Here is a 23,367-nt window from a genome sequence, read left to right as displayed (position 1 = left end):
CAGGCCCCACAGTGTGCATTTGTGTATGTTTCTGGCCTATGGGGGATCAGTTCCCAACCCAAGGAAGCCATTTGGTCCTGGCCTGGGACACAGCAAAGGAGTGTGTCACCTAAGCCCCTAACCTTTGCGGTTAGAATTCCAGGAGAGCCCAGAGCGTGAGACAGACATCCAGCACAAAGGCTCAGGGACGGCAATAGCTCTGTGGGTCAGGCTCTGATCCAGCAGATCCAACCTCCTGCTAGGCCCAGAGCTTCTCCTCTGTACACACCTCTCTTAACCACTAATGGACAACTGGCCTTGGCAATCCAGGAATCCTGAGATGACTACTTATCATGCTGCAAATGAGGGAGTGCACCAAGATAGTAGTGTTACACCCATCTGTCCCCTGTGTTACCACTTCTCCCTGGAAGCATAAGACCTTACTACCATATTTCATACTTCATTTGGGCGATCTGTTACTAGCATTGCCCGGTTCTGAGGACCATTCTGTTCCTTTGACAGTAGGACTGTCAAAACCACTCATATCCTGGTTTATGCAGACCAGGATGCAATGTTTCTCCAACACTGTGAATGCAACTGATACATGGAGGTGATTGCTCCCCATAGCCCAGGTTTCTTCCAAGCCAATGTACTTGTTTTCTGCAGCAGAAACAAGATTCTCCATATATAGATGCCATGTTATAAGTGACCCAAGACCTGTTCTATTGTTGAAGGAAAATCAATGGGAGTTCTGCCTCTGTAAAGATTGTCTTAATCTCAACCTAGTTGCCATTCAACATTGATCTGATCCCAACCTTTCAGAACTAGCTCCAGAGAATTTGATTTTTCATGGACCTGAAACTTTCAGGGCTCTTCAAATGTCAACTGAATTGGGAAGATCATTGAGTAAGAAAATAGACTTTCAGGTGCTCTTCTTTCAGTCAAATATGCAAGGACACCAGTAAACTTCCGGAACACTTTTTTCATCTTCCATTGGTTAATAGAGATAATCTTATGCATCCCCTTTGGCCACCCTACTCTGTGTTGTTCCCCTATCAAATTGCCTCTCAGTCAATCCAGGGAAATGTATTTTTTTTATTCTTATTTTTTAAAGATTTTATTTATTCACGAGAGACAGAGAGAGGCAGAGACACAGACAGAGGAGGAGCAGGCTCCATGCAGGAAGCCCGATGTGGGACTCGATCCCAGGATTCCAGGATCACACGCTGGGCCAAAGACAGGCACTAAACCGCTGAGCCACCCAAGGATCCCTGGGAAATGTATTTAAGAGACTAAAAGTATAGTCCTTGGATTATGTACTTACTAAACAGCTGAACTTCTCACATTATGCTTGATGAAGTGTTAGCAGATCTGAAGTGGAAGACTCCCAGATTATCTTACGTAATTATTATTTGTCTTCTCTATTCTGATATTCCCCCAAAGCTTGCTTCTTTAAGGAGAGAAAATGTTTATCTGGTCCAAGCTTGAGGCTACAGACCTCAGCAGAAGAGTTTGTTTTCCTTTGCCCTAATCAAGACTTGAAGGTGGAACCTTCAACCTATAGTAGGGGTCTTGTTACCTGTACCCTCTTTCTTGAGCCAGCTTTCCCAAGAACTTGATCCTAATGGGTGAAAGTGACTTCATAGAAGTCATCTAAGTCTTCTGGGCATGCAAATTTATTTTTCAAGTGATGGTGTTCTTGGACCTCCACAACTTGCAAAAATCATTCTCATACTTACTGTGCATCGGAATCACCCAGAGGGCTTATTAAATCACTTTGCTAATCCCCTACCTCTGAGTTTCTGATTTAGTAGGTTCTAGATAGGACCCAAGAATTTGCATTTCTTACAAGTATCCAGATGATGCTGAAACTGCTAGACTGGAACTGGGAACCATGGTCTTAGCCAGTGCTCTATGTCAGAAACATTAATATTAATGGCTAGTGGAGGCTTCTCTGTCTCCAGGGGTCATCCAATGCCAGCCAGAGCTAAAGGTGACTCTCAGTGCAGACAATGAATGGGTTTATGCCCATGGCCTGGGTCTATCCTTATGGAGCTTCTATTCTGTTGGAGGAAAGCAGATTATCGTCAGCAAATGGCTAGATGAGATCCAGGATCTGTGTAGAAGTGAGAGAACAAGACATTTTTTTTTAACTCAGAAGTTCATTCCTAATAGCATGTTTCACATCAACCCACCAAGTTGTTGTAGCCCATTTAGAGTTCTGATTCTAGTCCAAAGGAAATCTTGATGATCCTCTGGTGTGACACTCCTATCCTGTTCCTGCTTCAGGACCTTTGTATTTGCTATTCTTTCTATTTGAAAGCTCTCCCTTCAAAGGGAAGCATGGTTTTCTCACTCATTTGTTCAAACCTCTTCCTAGAGTATCATCAAGATTTTTCCGTCCACCCTATTTAAGATAGCACCTTTGTCGCTCAACTTCTTTGCTCTGCTTTCTTTTTCTTCAAAGCTCTAACTGATATTTGACTCATTTGCTTATATTTTAAAGATTTTATTTATTTGAGAGAGAGAGAGAACACAAGCAGGTGAGGGGCAGAAGCAGGCTCCCCACAGAGCAGGGGAAATACCTATAGTATGCTATCTCCTATTCTCTTGGGTTGGAGTCACACGAGGATGACTGCCATGCCTACTTCTCCTAAATGTCCTGGTACACTATTACTAGCATCAGTAACATCATCTTCATCATCTCATCACAGTGGTCTAAATACAGATCTGTACCCATTCCATAGTCATGACCATCCTTGTAGTAGTGAATGGGCTCATGAATATGGCATACATCATCCTCTTTATTGTCTCCCATCTGTGCCAGCCTTAAGTAATCATTGTTAAAGAGATTTTCTGTCATCATGAACTACTAGGCTTCCTGGCAATAATGTCTAGCTTTATCCTGATTTAGAGGGTACTGTTCAAAGCTTTCTGTATCTTCATTTACCTATCCACTACTTAAGAAGGCTAATGGTTTGAACATTATGAACCAGGTACTTTAGAATACCTCAACTGGTTTACCGAAGTTCTCTTCCTGTCTAGCTGCTACAGAATTATATTTATTTTTTAAAAAGATTTTATTTATTTATTCATAAATAAAGAGACACACACAGAGAGAGGCAGAGACACAGGCAGAGAGAGAAGCATGCCCCATGCAGGGAGCCCAATGTGGGACTCAATCTGGGATCACACCCTGGGTCAAAGGGAGGCACTCAACCGCTGAGCCACCCAGGCGTCCCTACAGAATTATATTTAAACATCTGACACTTCTACCCTCCAGAATACCTTCTTTTATAATAACTATAATTTTTGCATTTATTCTTTGCCTGGACTCCATGCCAATACTTTAATAGCTAACTGATATCTGGAGAGCTCTGGGAAGTCCAAGAGGACCTTCTAAATACTTGTCTGTACTCTGAAGATCAATATATAGAATACATCTTTTATTGTTTGGTACCAGGGTATCACATATAAGGTGAGATATTATTTGGCTTTTCTCTGTGCATATTGGCTTCTCCTGACATGCTGAAAACAGGAAGACCATCACCAGATAGTACAAGATAGAAGAAATAGTGGATTTTTAAAAAAGATTTTATTTAATAATGAGAGACACGGAGAGGGAGAGAGAGAAGGAGAGAGAAAGAGAGAGAGAGAGAGAGGCAGAGACACAGGCAGAGGGAGAAGCAGCTCCATGCAGGGAGACCGACGTAGGACTCGATCCCAGGTCTCCAGGATCAGGCCCTGGGCTGAAGGCGGCGCTAAACCACTGAGCCACCGGGCTCAGTCCCTCTAGATTTTAAACTCCATGAGAGTTTATTATAACTCAGTACCTGGTACAGTGACTGGCACATAATGAGTCCTCAATAAATATTTATTGAATGTATGAATTAGTAATGAATAGAGATTTCCTATGATTCTTATAAAGATTCTTATTTATGGCTTTTCTTAACATGATGTTTTTCTTCCATCAGCTGTCTCTGTTTTGTGTTGGTTTTTACTAGTTTAATTCTCAGAAAATAACATCTTCAAGTTTGGAGATAGTACTAAGATGACATAAGCAAGGCCTAAGTACTTCTGAGAAAATTCTTCTTTTCTGGAACTCTCACTCCCAACTGACCTGAAGGTTTCCAAAGTGCCTTTTGAGATATTTCCTTGATTTCTGCTTATATAGTTTTCCAGGAACTCCAGATGACTGATCCCTGGACACAAAAAGGAATCTAAAGGATCAAGTGTCTATGAATAAGGCTATGAGTAACAGTGACATTTCCTTGCTTTCACCTAATTAAGGTAGACTGATTAATGCAATTATTCATTAAGAACCCTTTCAACGAATATTTAAGAGTTGGCTTTGAGCCACATGCAGAAGAGTGAAACTGGACCATTTCCTTATACCATACACAAAAAATAGACTCAAAATGGATGAAAGACCTAAATGTGAGGCAGGAATCCATCAAAATCCTAAAGGAGAACACAGGTAGCAAACCTCTGTGATCTCAAAACAACTTCTTGCTAGACAAGTCTCCAAAGGTAAGGAAAACAAAGGCAAAAATGAACTATTTAGACTTCACCAAGATAAAAATCTCTTGCATAGCAAAGGAAACAGTTCACAAAACCAAAAGAGAACCGACAGAATGGGAGAAGATATTTGCAAATGTCTTATCAGATAATGGGCTAGTATCCAAAATCTATAAACAACTTATCAAACTCAACACCCAAAAAATTAATAATCCAATCAAGAAATGGGCAGAAGACATGAACAGACATTTCTCCAAAGAAGACATACAAATGGCCAAAAGACACTGGAAAAATGCTCAACATCATTTAGCATCAGGGAAATATAAATCAAAACCATGATGAGATAACTACCTCACACCAGTGAGAATGGCTAAAATTAACAAGTCAGGAAATGACAGAAGTCGGCAAAGATGTGGAGAAAGGGGAACCCTTTTGCACTGTTGGTGGGAATGCAAGCTGGTGCAGCCACTCTGGAAAATAGTATGGAGTTCCTCAAAAAGTTTAAAATAGAGCTACTCTATGGCCCACAATTGCACTACTAAGTATTTACCCAAAGGACATAAATGTTGTGATCCAAAGGGATACTTGCATCCCAATGTTTATAGTAGCAATGTCCACAATAGCCAAACTTATGGAAACAGATGTCCATTGACAGATAAATGGATAAAGAAGATTACACACACACACACATATATATATATATATATATATATACACACACACACATACACACACACACAATGGAAACTACTCAACCCACAAAAAAAATTAAATCTTGCCATTTGCAAAATGTGGATGGAACTAGAGGGTATTATGCTAAGCAAAATAAGCCAATAATGGGATGCCTGGATGGCTCAGTCCTGCCTTCGGCCCAGGACGTGATCCCAGGGTCCCAGGATTGAGTCCCACATAGGGCTCCCTGCATGGAGCCTGCTTCTCTCTCTGTTTATGTCTCTGCCTCTCTCTCTGTGTCTCTCATGAATAAATAAATAAAATCTTTAAAAAAAAAAACAGAAATAAGTCAATCAGAGAAAGACAATTATCATACGATCTCACTCATATGTGGAATTTAAGAAACAAAACAGGATCATAAATAAGATGAAATCAGAGAGGGAGACAAACCGTAACAGACTCTTAATCATAGGAAACAAACTGAGGGTTGCTGGAGGGGAGGAGTATGGGGGGTTAGAGTAACTGGGTGATGGACAGTAAGGAGGACAAATGACGCAATGAGCACTGGGTATTATATAAGACTGATGGGGGATCCCTGGGTGGCTCAGGGGTTTAGCGCCTGCCTTTGGCCCAGGGCGCAATCCTGGAGTCCCGGGATGGAGTCCCGCGTCGGGCTCCTGGCATGGAGCCTGCTTCTCCCTCTGCCTATGTCTCTGCCTCTCTTTCTCTCTCTGTGTCTATCATGAACAAATAAATAAATAAATCTTGGAAAAAAATAAGACTGATGAATCACTGATCTCTACCTCTGAAACTAATAACACATTATGTGTTAATTAATTGAATTTAAATAAAAAATAATATCTGCTGCTGAAAAAAAAAAGAGTTGGTTTTGGGTAGGGGACCCTGGCTGGCTCAGCTGGTAGAGCATGTGACTCTTGATCTTGGGGTTGCAAATTGAGTCCCACATTGGTTGTAGAGATTACTTTAAAATCTTTTTAAAAAGTTGATACTGTGTAGAAGGGGGTAAAGAATAGATTGCCTCTCAAATTTCAACCTGTTAGAGTTTCTAACTTCTAGAATGTTGTGGGAAGCTTTTCCAACTTTTCCTTTTCCAAAACTCTTTAACATCTTTATTGAGATATAATTCACATATAAAATTCACCCATTTCAAGTGTATAATTTGGACTTAAGAGTTCCTCCTAAGTAGCTTACAAGTCACCACTCCATCCTAGCAATGAGTAAGTGAAAAGACTGAAAAATTAACAATTCCTGGATCCATAAGAAAGGGCAAACTGCTAGCCCCAAAGTTGGAGAGACAGACCGGCAAGTACAGTTCCTCACGGCTTACTAGAGCAGAGACCCATGAATGGGAATATTCTTGGAACCAGTGATGCTGTAGGAAAACCTGAACTGTAATTAACAAGTTGCTGAAGGCTCAGCGTAGACCATTCTGAGAGTTAAAAACTGCAGGGGGTCCAGTCAAAGGGAGTCTCCACAATATTGTGAGATTTCCTTTCAGGAGCTCAACCGGATTCTCACAGTAAATATCAAAGAAACCCCCCCTAGGGCTTCCAAAACGGGGAGAAGAAAAGGACCTGTTTGGAATACAACAGAGCATTCCTTTCTTGTTAACAAGCCCCGCCTTCACAGGAAACTAATTAACCAGTGCCTAACTTAATGGGGTATTCTCAGAGTCTAACCCACTTGAGGGAGATAAATACCCAACTCCAGTCCACTCTAGCCTTTCTAGAACTACCTAGGGAGAAAAACCTGAGAAACTCTTGTCAAGTTCACAGTCTAGGGGCAGAGATTGAAATCTAATCATTGGACTATAGAATGCTTCCTCTCCTCACCGCATCTTTCCACCACATTACTGAAGGGCAATTTACAGTACTTCCTTTTACCCATTACCTCATGTCTGGCTATCAGGAAAAAATTACAAGGCATATAAAAAGACAAAAAATACAATTTGAAGAGACGGAGCAAACATCAGAACTAAACATAGCAGGGCATTAGCAGACTAGGGATTTTAAACACCTATGAATAGTGTGTTGAGGACTCTAATGAATAAAATAGCATGCAAAACAGAGGGGCAATATAAGCAGACAGATGGAAATCCTAAAAAAGAGCAAAAAAGAAATGCCAGAGATAAAGAACAAACAATCACTGTAACAGATATGAAGAATGCCTTTGGTATTAATTAGTACACTGGACATTGCTGAGGAGAGACTCTAAACTACAGAATTTATCAATAAAATCTCAAAAACCAAAAAGAAAAGAAAATACTGAAGAAAACAGAATACCCAAGGACTCTGGGACATCTACAATAGATGTAATATACACAAATTAGGAATACCAAATGGAGGAAAGAAAGAGATAAAGGAACAGAAGAAATATTTGGAACAATAATGACTGAGAGTTTCTCCAAATTAGTGTCAGACATCAAACCACAGACTTAGGAAGCTCAGACATTTATGCTAAAAATAAAGACAAAACCCCCTACACCTAGACATATCATTTTCAAATTACAGCAAATCAAAGATAAAGTAGCAAAAGAAGCCAGGGGAAAAAACACCTTACCTATAGAAGAACAAAGATAAAAATTACATTCGACTTCTCTGGAACCACGCAACCAAGAAGAACATGGAATGAAACATTTGAAATGTTAAGAGAAAATGTCACCAACCTAAAATTCTGTACCCTGAAAAATTATCCTTTAAAAGTGAAGAAATATAAAAAATATATATATAAAAAAATAAAAAATAATAAAAATAATAAAAAAATAAAAGTGAAGAAATAGACTTTCTCAGACAATTTGAAGAAATTTGTTGCCAGTAGACCTGCCTTGCAAGAAATGTTAAAGAAGCTCTTTAAAAAGAAGGAACATAACATGGGTCAGAAACTTGGATCTATGTAAAGAAAGGAAGAACATCAAAAAATGAAAACATGAAGATAAAGTAAAAACTTTTATTTTTCTTGTTTCTAGTTAATCTAGCAGATAATAAGTTGTTTAAAGTAATAATAGCAACAATATATTTAATTATGTAAACTCATATACATATCATATCTATACAGCTTACTCTTGAACAATGTGAGTGTTAAGGGCACAGTTGAAAATCCACATACAGGATCCCTGGGTGGCGCAGCGGTTTGGCACCTGCCTTTGGCCCAGGGCACGATCCTGGAGACCCGGGATTGAATCCCACATTGGGCTCCTGGTGCATGGAGCCTGCTTCTCCCTCTGCCTATGTCTCTGCCTCTCTCTCTCTCTCTGTGACTATCATAAATAAAAAAAAAAAAATAAAAAAAAATAAAAAGGATGATCACTGTTTAAAAAAAAAGAAAATCCATGTATAACTTTTGATTCCCCCCAAATTTAACTATTAATAGCCTACTGTTGCCTGGAAATCTTATCAATATCATAAACAGTTGATTGACACATATTTTGTATGTTATATGTATTATATGCTGTATCCTCACAATAAAGGAAGCTACAGAAAAGATAATACTATTAAGAAAATCATGAGGAAAAGAAATACAATTACAGTACTGTAAAAAAAAATCTCCATATAAGTGGACCTGCATAATTTAAACCAGTGTTGTTCAAGGGTCAGCTGTATATGTTTATGTATGTTTATAAGTGAGTGAAATGAATGACCACATTCTGGGGCATCAAATACACCTTAACTAAAAGAACAGAAATCCTACAATGTCTGCTCTCAGACCACAATGGAATTAAACTAGAAATCAGTAACAGAAAGATAACTGGAAAACACCCAAATATGTAAGGATTTAACAACACATAAAACACACATAAATCAGAGAAGAAATCTTAAGGGAAATTTAAAAAACATTTTGAACTAAATGAAAATGAAAACACAACTTGGCAAAATTTGTTGGATGCAGTGGGAGCAGTACTTAAAGGGAAATTTATAGCATTGAATATATATATATATATATATATATATATATATATATATATATATATATATATAAGAAGAAGGTCCAACATGAATAATCAGTTTCCAACTTGGGAAACCATAAGAGAAAATTAAATCCAAAGTAAGCAGAAAAAAGAGATAATAAGAATTAGAACAGAAATTGGGCACCTGGGTGGCTCAGTTAATTGAAAGTCTCTTTATTTCAGCTCAGGTCATGTTCTCAGGGTCATGAGGTTGAGCCCCAGGTGTGACTCTGGGCTGGATGTGGAGCCTGTGTAAGATTGTCTCTCTCCCTCTTCCTCTGCCCCCACTCCTCCAAGGGGGAAAAAAAGAATTAGAGCAGAAATCAATAAATCTGGGGGGGAAAAAAAAAAGCAATGAAACCACAAGCCAGATCTTTGAAAATATCAGTAAAACCTATAAGCTTTTAACTAGGCTAAGGAAAAAAGAGTGAGGACACAAATTCCTATCAGAAATAAAAGAGGGGACATCACTACAGATTCCAGAGAAAATAAAAGGATAATAAAAGATTACTGTGAACAAATCTATGCCCACAAATTTAATAACCTAAATGAAATGAACCAATTCCTTGAAAGACAAATGTGCCAAAATTCATACAAGAAGAAATAGGTGATCTGAATAGGCCTAAATCTATTTAAGAAATTGAATTAATAACCTTTCAAAAAAGAAAGCACTAGTCCCAGATAGATTCCTGGTGAATTCAGTCAAAGATGTAAGGAAGAAATCTTGCCAGTTTTCTACAATCTCTTTCAGAAAATAGAAGCAGAGAAAATACTTCTAAATAATTCTATGTGGCCAGCATTACCATAATACCAAAACCATACAAAGATACTAAAAAGAATACTTCAGATCACTATCTCTTATGAACATAGATATAAAAATCCTCAACAAAAGATTAGCAAATCAAATCCAAAAAGGAATAAAGAGAATTATATACTATGATCAATAGCAGTTTATCCCAGATATTCAAGGCTGGTTCAACATTTGAAAATCAATATAATTCATCAGATAAACAGATCAAAATAGAAAAATCACATAATCTTATCAATAAACACAGAAATAATATTTGACAAAATCCAACACCCATTCATGATGAGATTTTTCAGTAAATTAGTATAGGGTAATTAGTATAGTAATTAGTATAGTATAGGGTAGTATACGTACTTAATGTTGAGAAATTGAAAGCTTTCCCACTAAGATAAAATACAAGGCAAGAATGCATCTTCTCACCACTCCTTTTCAACATTGTGCTAAAAGTCCTAGCTAAGGCAACAAATGATGAAAAGGTAATAAAAAGTATAATGTACACGAGGAAATAAACACATTTGTAAAAGCAAAAAATAAAAAATAAAAAATAAAAAGTATAATGATTGAGAAGGTAGACAAAAAACTATTTTTGTTCATAGGTGATATGATTGTTTATACAGAAAATCTGAAAGAATTGACAAAAAACTCCTGGAACTAATTAGTCGGTGTAGGAAGGTCGTAGGATAGAGGTTAATATGCAAAAGTCAATTGCTTTTCTATACACAGCAACGAATAGATGGAATTTGAAATTAGAAACACACTACCATTTATGTTAGTGCCCCCAAAATGAAATACTTAGGAATAAATCTAACAAAATATATACGAGATTTTTATGAGGAAATCTAAAAAGCTCTGGTGAGTGGAATCAAAGAACTGAATAGAGAGAGATTCTGTGTTCATGCAGAGGGAGACTCAATATTGTCTAGATGTCAGTTCTTCCCAACTTTGTCTATAGATTCAATGCAATTTCAATCAAAATTCCAGCAAGTAATTTTATGGGTATCAAGATGCAGATTCTGAAGTTTATGGAAAGACAAAAGACCCAGAAAAGCCAATGCAATATTGAATGAAAAGAACAAAGTTGGAGGACAGATGCTACCCAACACCTCAAGACTTACCCTAAAGTTACAGTAATCAAGACAGTGTGGTATTGGTAAAAGAATAGACAAATAGATCAACGGTCCAGAAATAGACACCCATAAATATAATCATTTGATCTTTTACAAAGGAGCCAAGGCAGGACAATGGAACAAAGATAGTCTTTTCAACAAATGGTGATGGAACAACTGGACATCCATGTGCTAAAAAGACTCTAGATACAGACTTTATGCCCTTTACAAAAACTAATTATAAATGGATCATAGACTCAAATGTAAAATGCAAAACTATACAATTCCTGGAAGATAACATAGGATAAAACCTAGGAGACCCTGGGTATGATGATGCCTTTTTAGATGTAATACCAAAGATATTATTCATGAAAGAAATACAGCCGACCCTTGAACAACACAGGTTTGAACTGTGCAGGTCCACATATACATAGATTTCTTACAGTATAGTACAATAAATGTACTTTCCCTTCCTTATGACTTTCTTAATAACGTTTTCTTTTCTCTAGCTTACTTTATTGTAAGAATACAGTATACAATACATACAACAAACAAAATATGTGTCAGTCAACTGTTTTTGTTATTGGTAAGGCTTCCAGTCAACAGTGGGCTGTTAGTACAGTTGGCCCTTGAACGACGTGGGACACTAACCCCTTGTGCAGTTGAAAATCTGCATATTAACTTTTGGCTCCCCCAAAACTTAACTACTAATAGTAGGAACTATTAACTCTGTACAAGTGGACCCATGCGATTCAAACCCATGTTGTTTGAGGGTGAACTGTAATTAAGTTTTGGGGGAGTCAAAATTTATATGATTTTTGACAGCATGGAGGTCAATGCCCCTAACCCTATGTTATTCATGGGCCAACTGCAATAGATAAGCTCAAATTCATTTCAATGAAAGCCTACAAGTCAGTGGTATATAGTATGTTCATAGTGTTTTGCAGTCACTTTGAGTTTAGGACATTTTCATCACCCACAGAAGAAATCCTATCCTCATTAGCAGTCACCCCTCATTTCCACATCGCCCTAGTAGGCAATTGCTTATCTGCTCGCTGTCTCTATATATTTGCCTATTCTGGATATTTCATATAAATGGTATCATATGGTATGTGGTCATTTGTGAAAAGCTTCTTTCACTTAGCATGTTTTTTTTTTTTCACTTAGCATATGTTTTTAAGGTTTATCCATGTTGTGCCATGTATCAGAACTTCATTCTTTTTATTGCCAAGTAATATTCTGTTGTATGGACATGCCACATTTTATATATCCTTCATCAGTGGATAGACATTTGGCTTGTTTCCACTTTTCGCTTATTATGAATAAAGCTGCTATGACCATTGGTGTACACATTTGTGTGTGTGTGTGTACACGTTTTCATTTTTCTTGGGTGTATAAGCTAGGAATGGAATTGCTAGGTCATACGGTAACTCTGATTAACATGTGGAACTGCCAAACTATTTGCCATAGTAACAATATAATTTAACATTTATACCAGCAATACACAGGGTTCCAGTTTCTCCAGGTCCTCTCTAATACTTGTTTGTTTTTGTAAAAGTCATTTTAATAGGTGTGAAGTGGAATCTCGTTGTGGTTTTGATTTGTGTTTCCCTAGTGATTAGTAATATTGAGCATCTTTTCCTGTGCTTATTGGTTATTTGTATATTTTATTTAGAGGAATGTCTATTTAAGCTCTTGCCATTTTTTTGTTTTTTAATATTACAGTTTCATTAGATATATATTTTTAAAGATTTTATTTATTTATTCATGAGAGACACAGAGAGAGGCAGAGCCATAGGCAGAGGGAGAAGCAGGCTCCTCGCAGGGAGCCTGATGTGGGACTCAATCCCAGAACCCTGGGATCACACCCTGAGCCAAAGGCAGATGCTCAACCACTGAGCCACCCAGGTATCCCTTCATTAGATATTTCATTGAACAGAGTATGTTTTTTTTAAAAAAAAATTAGTAGACATTGTTTGTTAGAGAAGTTTTAAGCTTACAGAAAATTGAGCAGATTACACAGTTTCCTCTCCTGTGGTCAGTTTCCATTTATTACTATTTGCATCTGTGTGGTATATTTGTTACAACTGATGAGCCAATATTGATACATTATTAACTAAAGTCCATAGTTTGTTTATATTAAGGCTCACTCTTTGTATTATAAGTTCTATGAGTTTTGACAAATGCACAATGTCATGTATTATGCAGAAGTTTTATTGCCCTAAAAGTCTCCTGTGCTCCACCTATTTATCATTCTTTCTCTACACCAGAGAAATGTCATTCTTTACCTTTTCCAGAATGTCATTTAGTTGGAATCATATAGTATAGAGCCCTTTGAGACTGGCTTCTTTGACTAAGCAATATATATTTACGTTTCCTCTATATCTTCTTTTCTTGCTTGATAATAGGTCATTTCTTTTTACTGCTGAATAATATTCCATTGAATTGATATACCACAATTTATCCATTCACCTTTTGAGGGATATTTTGGTTGCTTTCAGTTTCTGGTAATTATAAATAAGCTGCTATGAACATTCATGTGCAGGTTTTTGTGTGGATGTAGTTTTCAGCTCATTTGGGTAAATATTTAGAGGGGTGTGATTGCTGGATCATATAGTAAGACTATATTTTGCTTTGTAAGAAACTGCCAAACTGTCTCTTAAAGTGACTGTACCATTTTGCATTCCCAAGAAAAAAATTAGGGTTCTTGTTCCTGTACATTCTTAACAGCATTTGATATTGTCAGGTTTGTTTGTGTTCTGGATACTAACAATTCTAATAACATGTAGTGATATCTGTTTTAATTTGCAGTTCCTGAATGACATACGATGCTAAGCATCATTTTATATGATTATTTGTCATATGTCTATCTTCATTGGTGAGGTATCTGTTCAGACTTTTTGCCCATTTTTAAAATTGGGTTGTTATCTTTTTTTGTTAGTTATGTATATATTCTGGCTACCAGTCCTTTATCACATATATGATTTGCAAATATTTACTCCTTTTCTATAGGTTGTCTTTTGATGGTAACATTTGCATCACAAAAGTTACTTTTGTGTATTCCAGTGGTTTCATCTTTATTCTCAGTGTTTGCAGCTAGTATATATGCAGGGGGTAGAAACAAAAGTAAGAGGAAGGGGAGTAGAAAGAGCCTGGGGAGGAGAGATGCCTGTGAAGAGGCATTGCCTCAAAGACTTGGGTGGAGAGAAGAAGGAATAAAGCGGATCAAGGAAAAGAGGCACCTTTGGCTCTGGGAGTACTTGGCTCAGGCTCCAGTGGTGGATGCTGTTTGCTTGGTAGCCCTGTATTTTCCCTGAGAAAGGTCCATACATGTAAAAGGAGTTGGTTTTTGAGATCCCTCTATGGAAAATACCAGAGTTCAATGCTCCTCCAGGGTAGGGACTCTGTTTCCTTTAACTTTTCATCCTTCAGCACCTACTCCCAAACCTGGCACAAAGCCTTTCCATGAATGTTTGTTTAAAGAGTGAAACAGGTGGGAGACAATGCATCAGGCCAGAGGGAGGCGGGGGAGGTATTTTTAGTTGTTGAGGGTGTTTGGATGCAAGGAGTCTCAGTCAATCCCAGCTAGAAAAAAGTTTTCTCTGCGGACAACATGGGAAGCAAGTAAATAATTTCTGATTCCCCCTGTGTACAGGAGCTGATGGCTCCCGAGACAGACATGGGGACCCGAGAACCTTCTGGGGAGTGAGGAGACTAAGCTGATGCCATATCTGAACAGTCCTTGGGAGGAGGAGGAGGGGAGAGGAGGAGAAAGAGGAGCAGAAGGAGGCGGAGCCTCCGGGCCAGCATCAGCTAGTGGAGGTTGGGAAGCCTCTCCTCTTTCCCCTCCCTGTCGCCTCCACCTGGCTCCTCCCCGCGTTGGCCAAGCTCCCCTCCCCCTTCCCCAAGGACAGTCTGCAAGGAAGCCGTGGCGGAGGAGAGCTAAGACTAAAAGGCAAGAGGGGCCCTTGGGTAAAGACCCCAGGGGAGAGCCGAGAGCGAGGTGGGGATGACCGTGCTGGGAGGAGGCGGTGGGGAGAACTGGAAGGAGAGGACGGGCAAAGAAGAGGGGGTACAGCATAAGAAACTGGAGGGCGGAGGGGGATGGGTAGAGGCCGTCGCGAAGAATCCTACCCTTCGGCTCATCTCCCTCGGCTTGCACGCACAGCCCCCTTCCCTGAGAAGCAGGGATGGGTGAGTGGTGCCCGGACCTCGTCGCCCTTGGTTGCCCGACTCCTGTCCTGGCACTCCTCCAATTCGAATCAGTGCACCTATGATGTTGCCTCCCTGTGTTTCTTCCTCCCGCGTGCTTATCTACACACATGTGGTTTTATATTTAGATTTTATGTCTGTGTATCTCTACATGTGTGTCGCTGTGAACCTCTAAGGATGCTTATAGATGAATCTGCGTGCATTTTGGTATCCTGTACCTCTATAACTGGTTAGAGATGCAGGAGAAGAACCTGAGCTGTTTTTTTTTTTTTGCAGGTCAGCACTCCTAACCGCCCCCCTTGTTATGGTGAATTCTCTCCCCCGCTGAAGCCCCCAGGGGGTGAATGATCCCTGGGGGGTTTGTAAGTGATGAGCTCCCAGAGTGAAAGAGAGGAAAAGAACTCAGGGGAAATGGGATCAGCATAGTCATGTTTTGTTCTTTCTTTCCCAAATTTTTGCCTTCCTCTTTGCACCAGCTACTTGGTCTTTCTTTCTTTGAACATCAGAGATTTGGACATGCACACTCTAGTAAATAGGAGAGTGTTTCTATCTCTGTGTTTATTGTATTCCTTTTGCTGTTTGTCATTATATGCTTTCTGAAGTCCTATTTGTATCTGTATGTCTTAGAAGTAGAATATGGAGCTATGTGTCAAAGCATATTAGATAAAAGTTTTCATATGTCTGTGTGCATTTTGTATTGTTTGTCAATTCACTAATGCTTTCAACAAGGATTTATTGAACTGTTATGTGCATAGACTTCACCAGGCTTTCGTAAGCTGCGGGAGAGTTTTTAAAAAATGAACATGATCCTTCCCTGGAGGATTGTTCAGTCTAGTTAGGGAAAATGGCTTATAGCAATCATCTATCCGGGGGTCTGCAAACATTTTTTGTAAAAGGCCAGGTAGTAAATATTTTAGTCTTTGCAGGCTACCTAGTCTTTGTCACAATAATCTACTCCTGTGGTAGCAGAAAAGCAGCCATAGGATGACATGTGAAAGAATGAGAGTGGTATGGACACTGAAATCTGAATTTCATGTAATTTTCCCATGTTGTGACATTGTATTTTCAACCATGTAAAAATGTAAAAACCTTTTTTAGTTTGCTGCCATACGAAACCTTAGAAAGGGCTGCATTTGATCTTTGTGCTATATAGTTTGCTGATCCTTGATTTAGTCCAACATTTTTGACATATAAGAACCAATTTCAATATCACATAGAGGCGCCTGGGTTGCTCATTGGTTAAGCAGCTGACTCTCAATTTCAGCTCAGGTCATGATCTCAGGGTCCTAGAATTGAGCCCTGAGCCCCAAGATGGGCTCTGCCCCCCAGCAAGGAGTCTGCTTCAGTATTCTCTCTCTCCTCTGTCTCTCCCCATCTCTCTCTCTATCTCAATGAAATAAATAAATCTTTAAAAAAAATACCACATAAAGTAGTGATTAAATGCTAAATGAATGATCCACTACCAGACAGTATATGATTAGACGAGGTCCAAAAAGAATCTCTCCTTGCCCTGTGGTAGTCAGTGAAGGCTTAAAATAGACTTAATATTAATAGAATTGCGACTAGGACTGGTCTTAAATGATGGGGTGGGATATTGATCTGTGGAAGGGCCAGGGTGGCCTTCCGGATGCGAGATGCAGTGTGCTCAAGTACACAAGTGGGAAGGAGCAAAGTAATGTTCAAGTGATGATGGAGCAGAAGATTTGTGGGAGCAAAGGTTGAAGCTGTAGATGAGGGCTAGATCACGGAAGCTTTGACTGCCAGTCTCGGAAGTTTGGACTTTATCTATGGATTATGTGTAGTATGTCTGAGAATCTGTGTCCCTTAATAATACTATGTGTGTTTGTGTATGTATGTCTTCATGAGTGTCTCATTGCATGTATTTTATTGGCATATATTCGGATTTGTGTGTTTATGTGACCTATGTCTTTATCAGCAGCTACCCAGATTTCCCCAGATTCACAGCAGAAACATGAGCTGTGCTTAAAGGTCATCAGCCCCCGTTCAAGTGAATGCATCCTCTCTCCACTGAGGCCCCAGGGTCCGGTGACCTTCTCGTGGAGGTTTGTTTTGTGTCTCTGATACAGTGGAGAAGGGAAATAAACAGAGGGAGAGCAGGTAGGCAGTCCAAGTGGGGAGAGGCAGCGAGGATCACAAAGAAGCGAAGGGTAAGGGAAGACAGTAAGGGAGAAAATTAGGATTTGATAACCGTTTTGACTCTGAGAGTATGGAGGAGATAAATTTAAAGATTTAGGTTTTAGCCTGGGTAACTGGGAAAGTGATGATTTCGTTGACATTTTTTTGGATACAAAAGTATGTCTTGTGTGTTCCTGTGAGAAAGAGAAGCCTTGAAGACAAAAATAGGAAGGTGGTCACATGTACTGTGTCCATATCTATGTATAGGTGGCAGTGATTGTGCTGCTCTTCCATCTGATAGCATGGAGTGTAAGGGGCAAGGCCTGAAGATGAGGTGGGAGATGCTCAAGAGTCAGGGAGCCTGAGAGAATGGGAGAAACTGGAATATCTTTAACCATTCCCGAGCCTGAACCATTGATTTGCGCAAGCTCAAATGCGCATGTAAAACCCCAATCCCAGTTCCAGCCTAGCCCAATTCCATAAAACTGAACCCTAATCTTCCTGTAATCCAGCCTGCCCTCGCTTTTCTGCCTCCACTTAGCTGGATCTTGATCAATGCCCCAAACCTCATCCGATTCCTACAATCTGCAGCAGCCCTTCCCTTCATGAAAGGGAAGGATCCTTGAGGCTAACTTAACTTTCCTCCTTCCTTTCTCATTTCTGTTCAGTCAACTGCCCTTCCGCCTGACCTTAGCTTGTTCTTCAAATAGGCTCCAATTGAGGTGGAAAGGATTAGCCAGGACCTTTGCAGTGTTGGGTTTGATTACTGTGACATTTCAGCTTGTCACTCTGCGAGGGAGTGGCCCTCTTCTGGAGGAAGCCCAAAGCACCCAGGCTGTAAAGCCCAGAGTCAGTATAGTGAGAGAGCCTGACTGAGGTGGCTCTTGCCAGTTTAACAGAACCATTTTCCGAGCACCTCCATCTTCTTCTTGTGTCTTACCTGGTCCTTCCCTTGAATTCTAGAGTGGATCATGACCCATGAAGAGCACCATGCAGCCAAAACCCTGGGGATCGGCAAAGCCATCGCCGTGTTAACCTCTGGTGGAGATGCCCAAGGTAAGGAGGATGGCTCTGCTTGAGGAGGGACTGGGTGGCTGGTAGGCCCCCTTGAGTTTCTTGACTCCCTTCACCTGTAGAACAAAACTATCCTCCTTAATGTCCTTTTGTAGATTCACACTGGATTCCTGGGCCTTCCCCAAAATCTGTCAGGTCTAAGTCCCTAAGTACTTCTGGATATTGTTTGCTCTAATTTACTCAAGCCTTCATAACACTTCTTTCCAGATTTTTCTGAAGATTTGGGACCATTTGGGTCCTTTGGTACCTAAAAAAACTGGTGTTTCCTCAAGCAACATTAGAGACTGAAGAGATAAAATGGTTGAGAAAGCAGTAGGTGGATTCACTTCAAGCACATTGGAAGTGGTGGGGAAAGGGAGGGGCCCCTGAACTGGGATTTGGTGGGCCCTACCTAGACCCTTAGGTATTGCCTCCGATGTCTGTAGAGCTCCTGCACTGACCAGAGACCAGCACCTCACTCTGACAGCACTAGAAACAGTTCTACTTCATTCTCTGGCTTTTTCCTCCTTTTCTGTTCCTTCAGCCCTCGAACAAACAGGAACAGCAGCAGTTAATCAGTGCAGATCCATGGGTCGGGGGTGGGGTGCAAAAAGCAGAGCCAAAGAGAACCCCTATCTGGGTTGAGTCCCAGAAACCTGGAAGTCAGGAAAATCAGGTATATGGAAAAATGAAGTAGGAGATAGGGAATGTGTGATTTTTTTTTTCTCCTTTGATGATCTTGTATATTCTAGTTTATAATGCCTTGGAGAGAGGTAGAATCACATTGGGAGGGATACCAGGACATGAAGACTGTGCTGGGAAGAAGACAGAAGGAAAGAGATTTCAGCTAGTCTCCCTTTCGCTCTGCTCCACTCTCTCTAGGCATCCTAGACTTTGTGTTAAGGACTCCCTTTTTTTAGAGCCCTGTCTTACATGTTGTGAAGAAGTTGATTTCCTTGGGGGAATTTGTAGTTTTAGGAGGAGAGATGACATATATTAGCAAAATTCTTACGTAAGTCTCATAAATAACAATAATCAAGTGTGCCTTAACCAAATAGAACACACTCTAATAATGAAATGCTAGACCTTGGTATGATTAACCAGGAAAAAGTTCCCAGAGAAGGTAGATTTCGAGAAACCGAACTCTTCGTTGAATGAATTCTTCATTTGGTAATGCCTGGTACATAGTAAATGCTAAGTAAATGTTCCTAATTAAATGCAAAGGAAAATTTTGAGCACCTGTATACCAAACAGGATGGCGGGCACTAAGGATATATCCATGAAAAAGTCACATGTTGTCTTTACTCTTATGGTCCTTTTCTAAATGTAGATTTTAAATATGTTTTTTAAATTAATGTTCACTTAATTAAAACTGTGGCATATATCATGAATATGAGAATGCTAGAATGAGGACACATAGGAAGGAGGGCACAGAAGTCTGAGTTCAGCAATAGTGGCCAGATAAGGAATGCAGAGCCCTACTGGAGGCTGACCTGGCTTCTATTGCTTCTCTGTTCTCTCCTGGAAAGAATCCCTTGCTACATAAAGTCTGAGTGTTGACCCTAAAACCTTGGTAGGGTGGCCTGTGAAACTAGATGAAGTGAAGCAAGAGCCTGCTAAAAATCCAAGTGAGGTATCTGAAGTTAGGAAATTATGAAAAAGAAGGACTTTCTGGAGAGGGAAAGAGGGGGAAAAAAAAAAAGGAAAGAAAAGAAAAAAATGAGAGAGACCTAGGATATAACTTGGGTCTAAGAGCAGCAGAGCCCTTCCAGCTCCTGATCCTGAGCAGAGAAATCCTCATTCCAAAGGGACTTTCACCTGCTTTAAGGGAAGATTATCCTTCATGGAGGCAGGGGCTAGCATAGGCTGATTTCTGGAAGGCCAGCTGGACCAAGGCCTTTGGGATCCTGTGACAGGCACAGTGTGCCCAGGGAAATATCCCATTGCGGGCCACATAACATCACAGGTGCACATTAGTAGGATGAAACTAAGAGAGGCAGGGAAGCAAAGCAGAAAACTCAAAGAAGAGCTGATAGATCCCAATAGAAGGAGCAGCTCAAATACAGCAGTGGCCTGCCCAGAGATAGGTTTAATGATCTTCAGTTCTCCCAGGGAGAGGGCACAGAAATGATTTTGCCCCAGAGGCTGTGGGCCACGTGGGAGAGTGAGGTTGGGCTCTGTAAAATCTATAGAGGCCAACAGCTCTGTCATTCCCTGAGTTTAGCAAAGCTGATAACTTCTTAAAGCAGAAGAGAGGCCAGAAGTCAGACATCCTGAGCTCAGAAGCTGGGCTGAGTTGATACAAATCTTAATTCTCTTTTCAACCCAGGAATGACCCCAGCTCTGCTAAATCATACCACATTTGACATTGGCTTATTCTGGAAAGGATCTCTGTCATCTGCTCTAGCCCTCTGTCTTCAGATGGACAGTCCATTCCGAATGCATGTTTATCCTGTTTAAAGTTTTTAAAGGTTTATAGGAACAGGGATTCAATTACCTCTCTGAATTGCTCTTCTAGGATTCATAATTTTAATTTGCATATTCAAAAGTGTCATTCAGATCTAACATTTATTTCTCATGTTGGAATTACCGGATTTTTTTTCCTATTCAAAGTCCAGTTAAAATAGAAAGTTTTTAACATCTGCTTTCCAAAAGGTAGTGACTAAGTCATTTATTGTTTTTTTCTGTCTCGTGTCATAGAGACCCATCACCCTTAGTTCTCCTCAAAGCCTCTTCCCTATAGGCTGTAATTAGAAACTCCAAAGTACGTGCCTCTGATGTTCTCCAGAGCCCCTCCTGGCTGTACCCAGAATACCCCCTGGGTGGTGCCTGTAATCTTATCCTTTGTCTTGCTTCTAATAAGTCAGACAGCTGCGAATAGAGGGTTATTTAGGGTAACATGGAACGGCCAAGGAGAGTCTGGCCAGGACTGGTCTGGGACCAGTAATGTTAAGTAGGAGAGCCCAGAGAATTACTGGGACTCCCTAGAATAAGTTCCATATACATCCCAATCTGTGATTTCTAGGGAACTGAGAGTTTGAGATGCAGGTATAGGGGGCAAAGAGAGTCCTAAAACTTGGTTTCTAGGAAAACAACTGTCTAACTTAGAGGCAGGATGGATGACCTCTGGAAGGTTGAGGTAAGAGGGTAAAGAGAGGAGAGAAGAGAAAGAATCTTCTTTTCTTGTGGGATTTTTCTTCTGCCCAATGGATTTGGATATTTCCTACCTGCCATCTATTTACTTTACACTTAAAACCTTTTAAGTCACTTTTCTTAAATCTTTTCTCCCTACGCTTACTGAGCTTGGGAGTGGGAAGCAGTATTCCAACCTATGAATTCCAGAAAAATCTTTTTTCCTTATTTCTTAAGATCACAGATTCATACTCCAGAATTTCAGGTATCCCATAGAGAATCCCACAGACTTTGTGAAAGTCTAGAAAATAAAGGATAGTTTCATTTCTGTTCTGATCATACTGACTTTATTTATCCTTCCTAAGGCACTGATGGCTTTGTGTTGACTCCATTCTTTTCACACACACAGGCTTTCCCTAAAGCTTCTGAGAAACCTGCTCCCATCACAGATTTTTCCCTTTTGAATCCTTCAATTTGGGGGTGTGAACCTAGACTTCTAGACCTCATGTGACTTTGCTTCAGTGGTGGCGGAAGTGAGCTTTGACAGTGGTGCTCACCAGAGACCTTGTGTGGCAAGCTGAGTCTTTTAGCTCTTACTGAGATCAATTATTGGAAGCATTCAGCACTGTTCCAGCTTCTTGCAACTGTCCCCTTTGGCCTCCAAGACATCGCTAAGACCTGGTTTCCCTTTTGTCTTTCTTGTTGCTCCTCCTCAGTTTCCCTCATGGATCTCATGTTCCCTGCCTGTGCCTTCAGTATCAGTTTTGCTCCACATTCTATTCCTTGCCTTTCCCATTCAGGTTCTATCATTCTCTTGAGACAGCCCCTTCCAAGTCCTCATGGATGTCCCATAAGAACATCAAGCTCAAGCTCTCCCAATATGAATGTGTCATCCACACCCCCACCTGCCTGAATCGAAGCCTGCCTCTGCCCAATTACACCACAGTTTTACCCTTTGCCTGAGTCAGTCATGGGGCTTTTGCATTGTCCTCTCCAACACCCTGAAATCTTGTTTCCTAGATATCTCCTGTCCAGTGTCTTCTGTTTTGTCCCAAAGGCCAGTCTCCAGTCCAAGTCCTCATCATTTTTTGCCTAGGCTGCCAGATAGTCATCTTATCCCAGCCTCCTCTGCATTGCTGCCACGCTGATCTTTCCAAGATGCAGGGAGCATCGTGTCTGTCCACTCTCACAATTGTTCAAAGATTTTCCATCATTTGCAACTTTTTTTTTTCCAGGTCACAGACTCCTTTAAGAATCAAATGAAAGCTGTGGACCTTCTCTCAAAGGAAATTTCCATGCCCAGAAAGCTTTCCATACAGTTTCCTGGGGTTCTTGAATTCCCTGAAACCATCATCTATGGATCCCCAGTCGAACCCTGGCCTGCAGAATAGGAGGCACACTCCCTCACGTGGCATGCAGATGTCTGCCTGCCTGTATAGCTTCATCTCTCACAGCTTCCTGTCTTACATCTTATTTTTTATAGTACTGAATTACTTAAGGTGGTTTCTTGACCTTCACCTTCTTCATTTTTCACTGGCCAAAAAAAAAGATTTATAAGGAATTGTCCACTGGGTCTGAGGCCAAGTGCTGTCTTATCTGGTATAACCTGTCCTGACTTACTCCTGGCAGCTTGGATGCTCCTTCTCCTTGTTCCCACTGGCTTTGTACGTACGTACCTCCCTCATAGGGATCTGTGTTGTAACCATCTTATACTCTTTGCAAGTCTTGAGGACCATTACCAAGTCCTTTATCTTCATATCCCTAGACTCTATCATTCACTGCTGTTT

General features: G+C 40.2%; 1 protein-coding gene across 5 annotated transcripts in view; it reads left to right on the top strand.

Annotated features, from left to right (window-relative positions):
- Nucleotides 1-23,367, top strand: part of PFKM (phosphofructokinase, muscle) — a 44,837-nt gene that overhangs the window by 6,120 nt on the left and 15,350 nt on the right. For 3 of the 5 annotated variants that reach the window (XM_072798157.1, XM_072798155.1, XM_072798154.1), the window contains one exon: nt 18,359-18,451. In XM_072798157.1, coding sequence (XP_072654258.1) covers nt 18,367-18,451 — 85 coding nt within the window. In that variant the 5' untranslated portion in view covers nt 18,359-18,366. Of the gene's footprint in view, nt 1-14,852; nt 15,003-17,195; nt 17,323-18,358; nt 18,452-23,367 lie in introns of those variants that run through there. The other 2 variants (XM_072798158.1, XM_072798156.1) reach the window with 2 other exon arrangements.

The sequence above is a fragment of the Canis lupus genome, chromosome 25 (genome assembly GCF_048164855.1).
Source record: "Canis lupus baileyi chromosome 25, mCanLup2.hap1, whole genome shotgun sequence".
NCBI lineage: Eukaryota > Metazoa > Chordata > Mammalia > Carnivora > Canidae > Canis > Canis lupus.
Note: the sequence above shows the minus strand (reverse complement) of the source record. Positions and strands in the feature narration are given on the sequence as shown.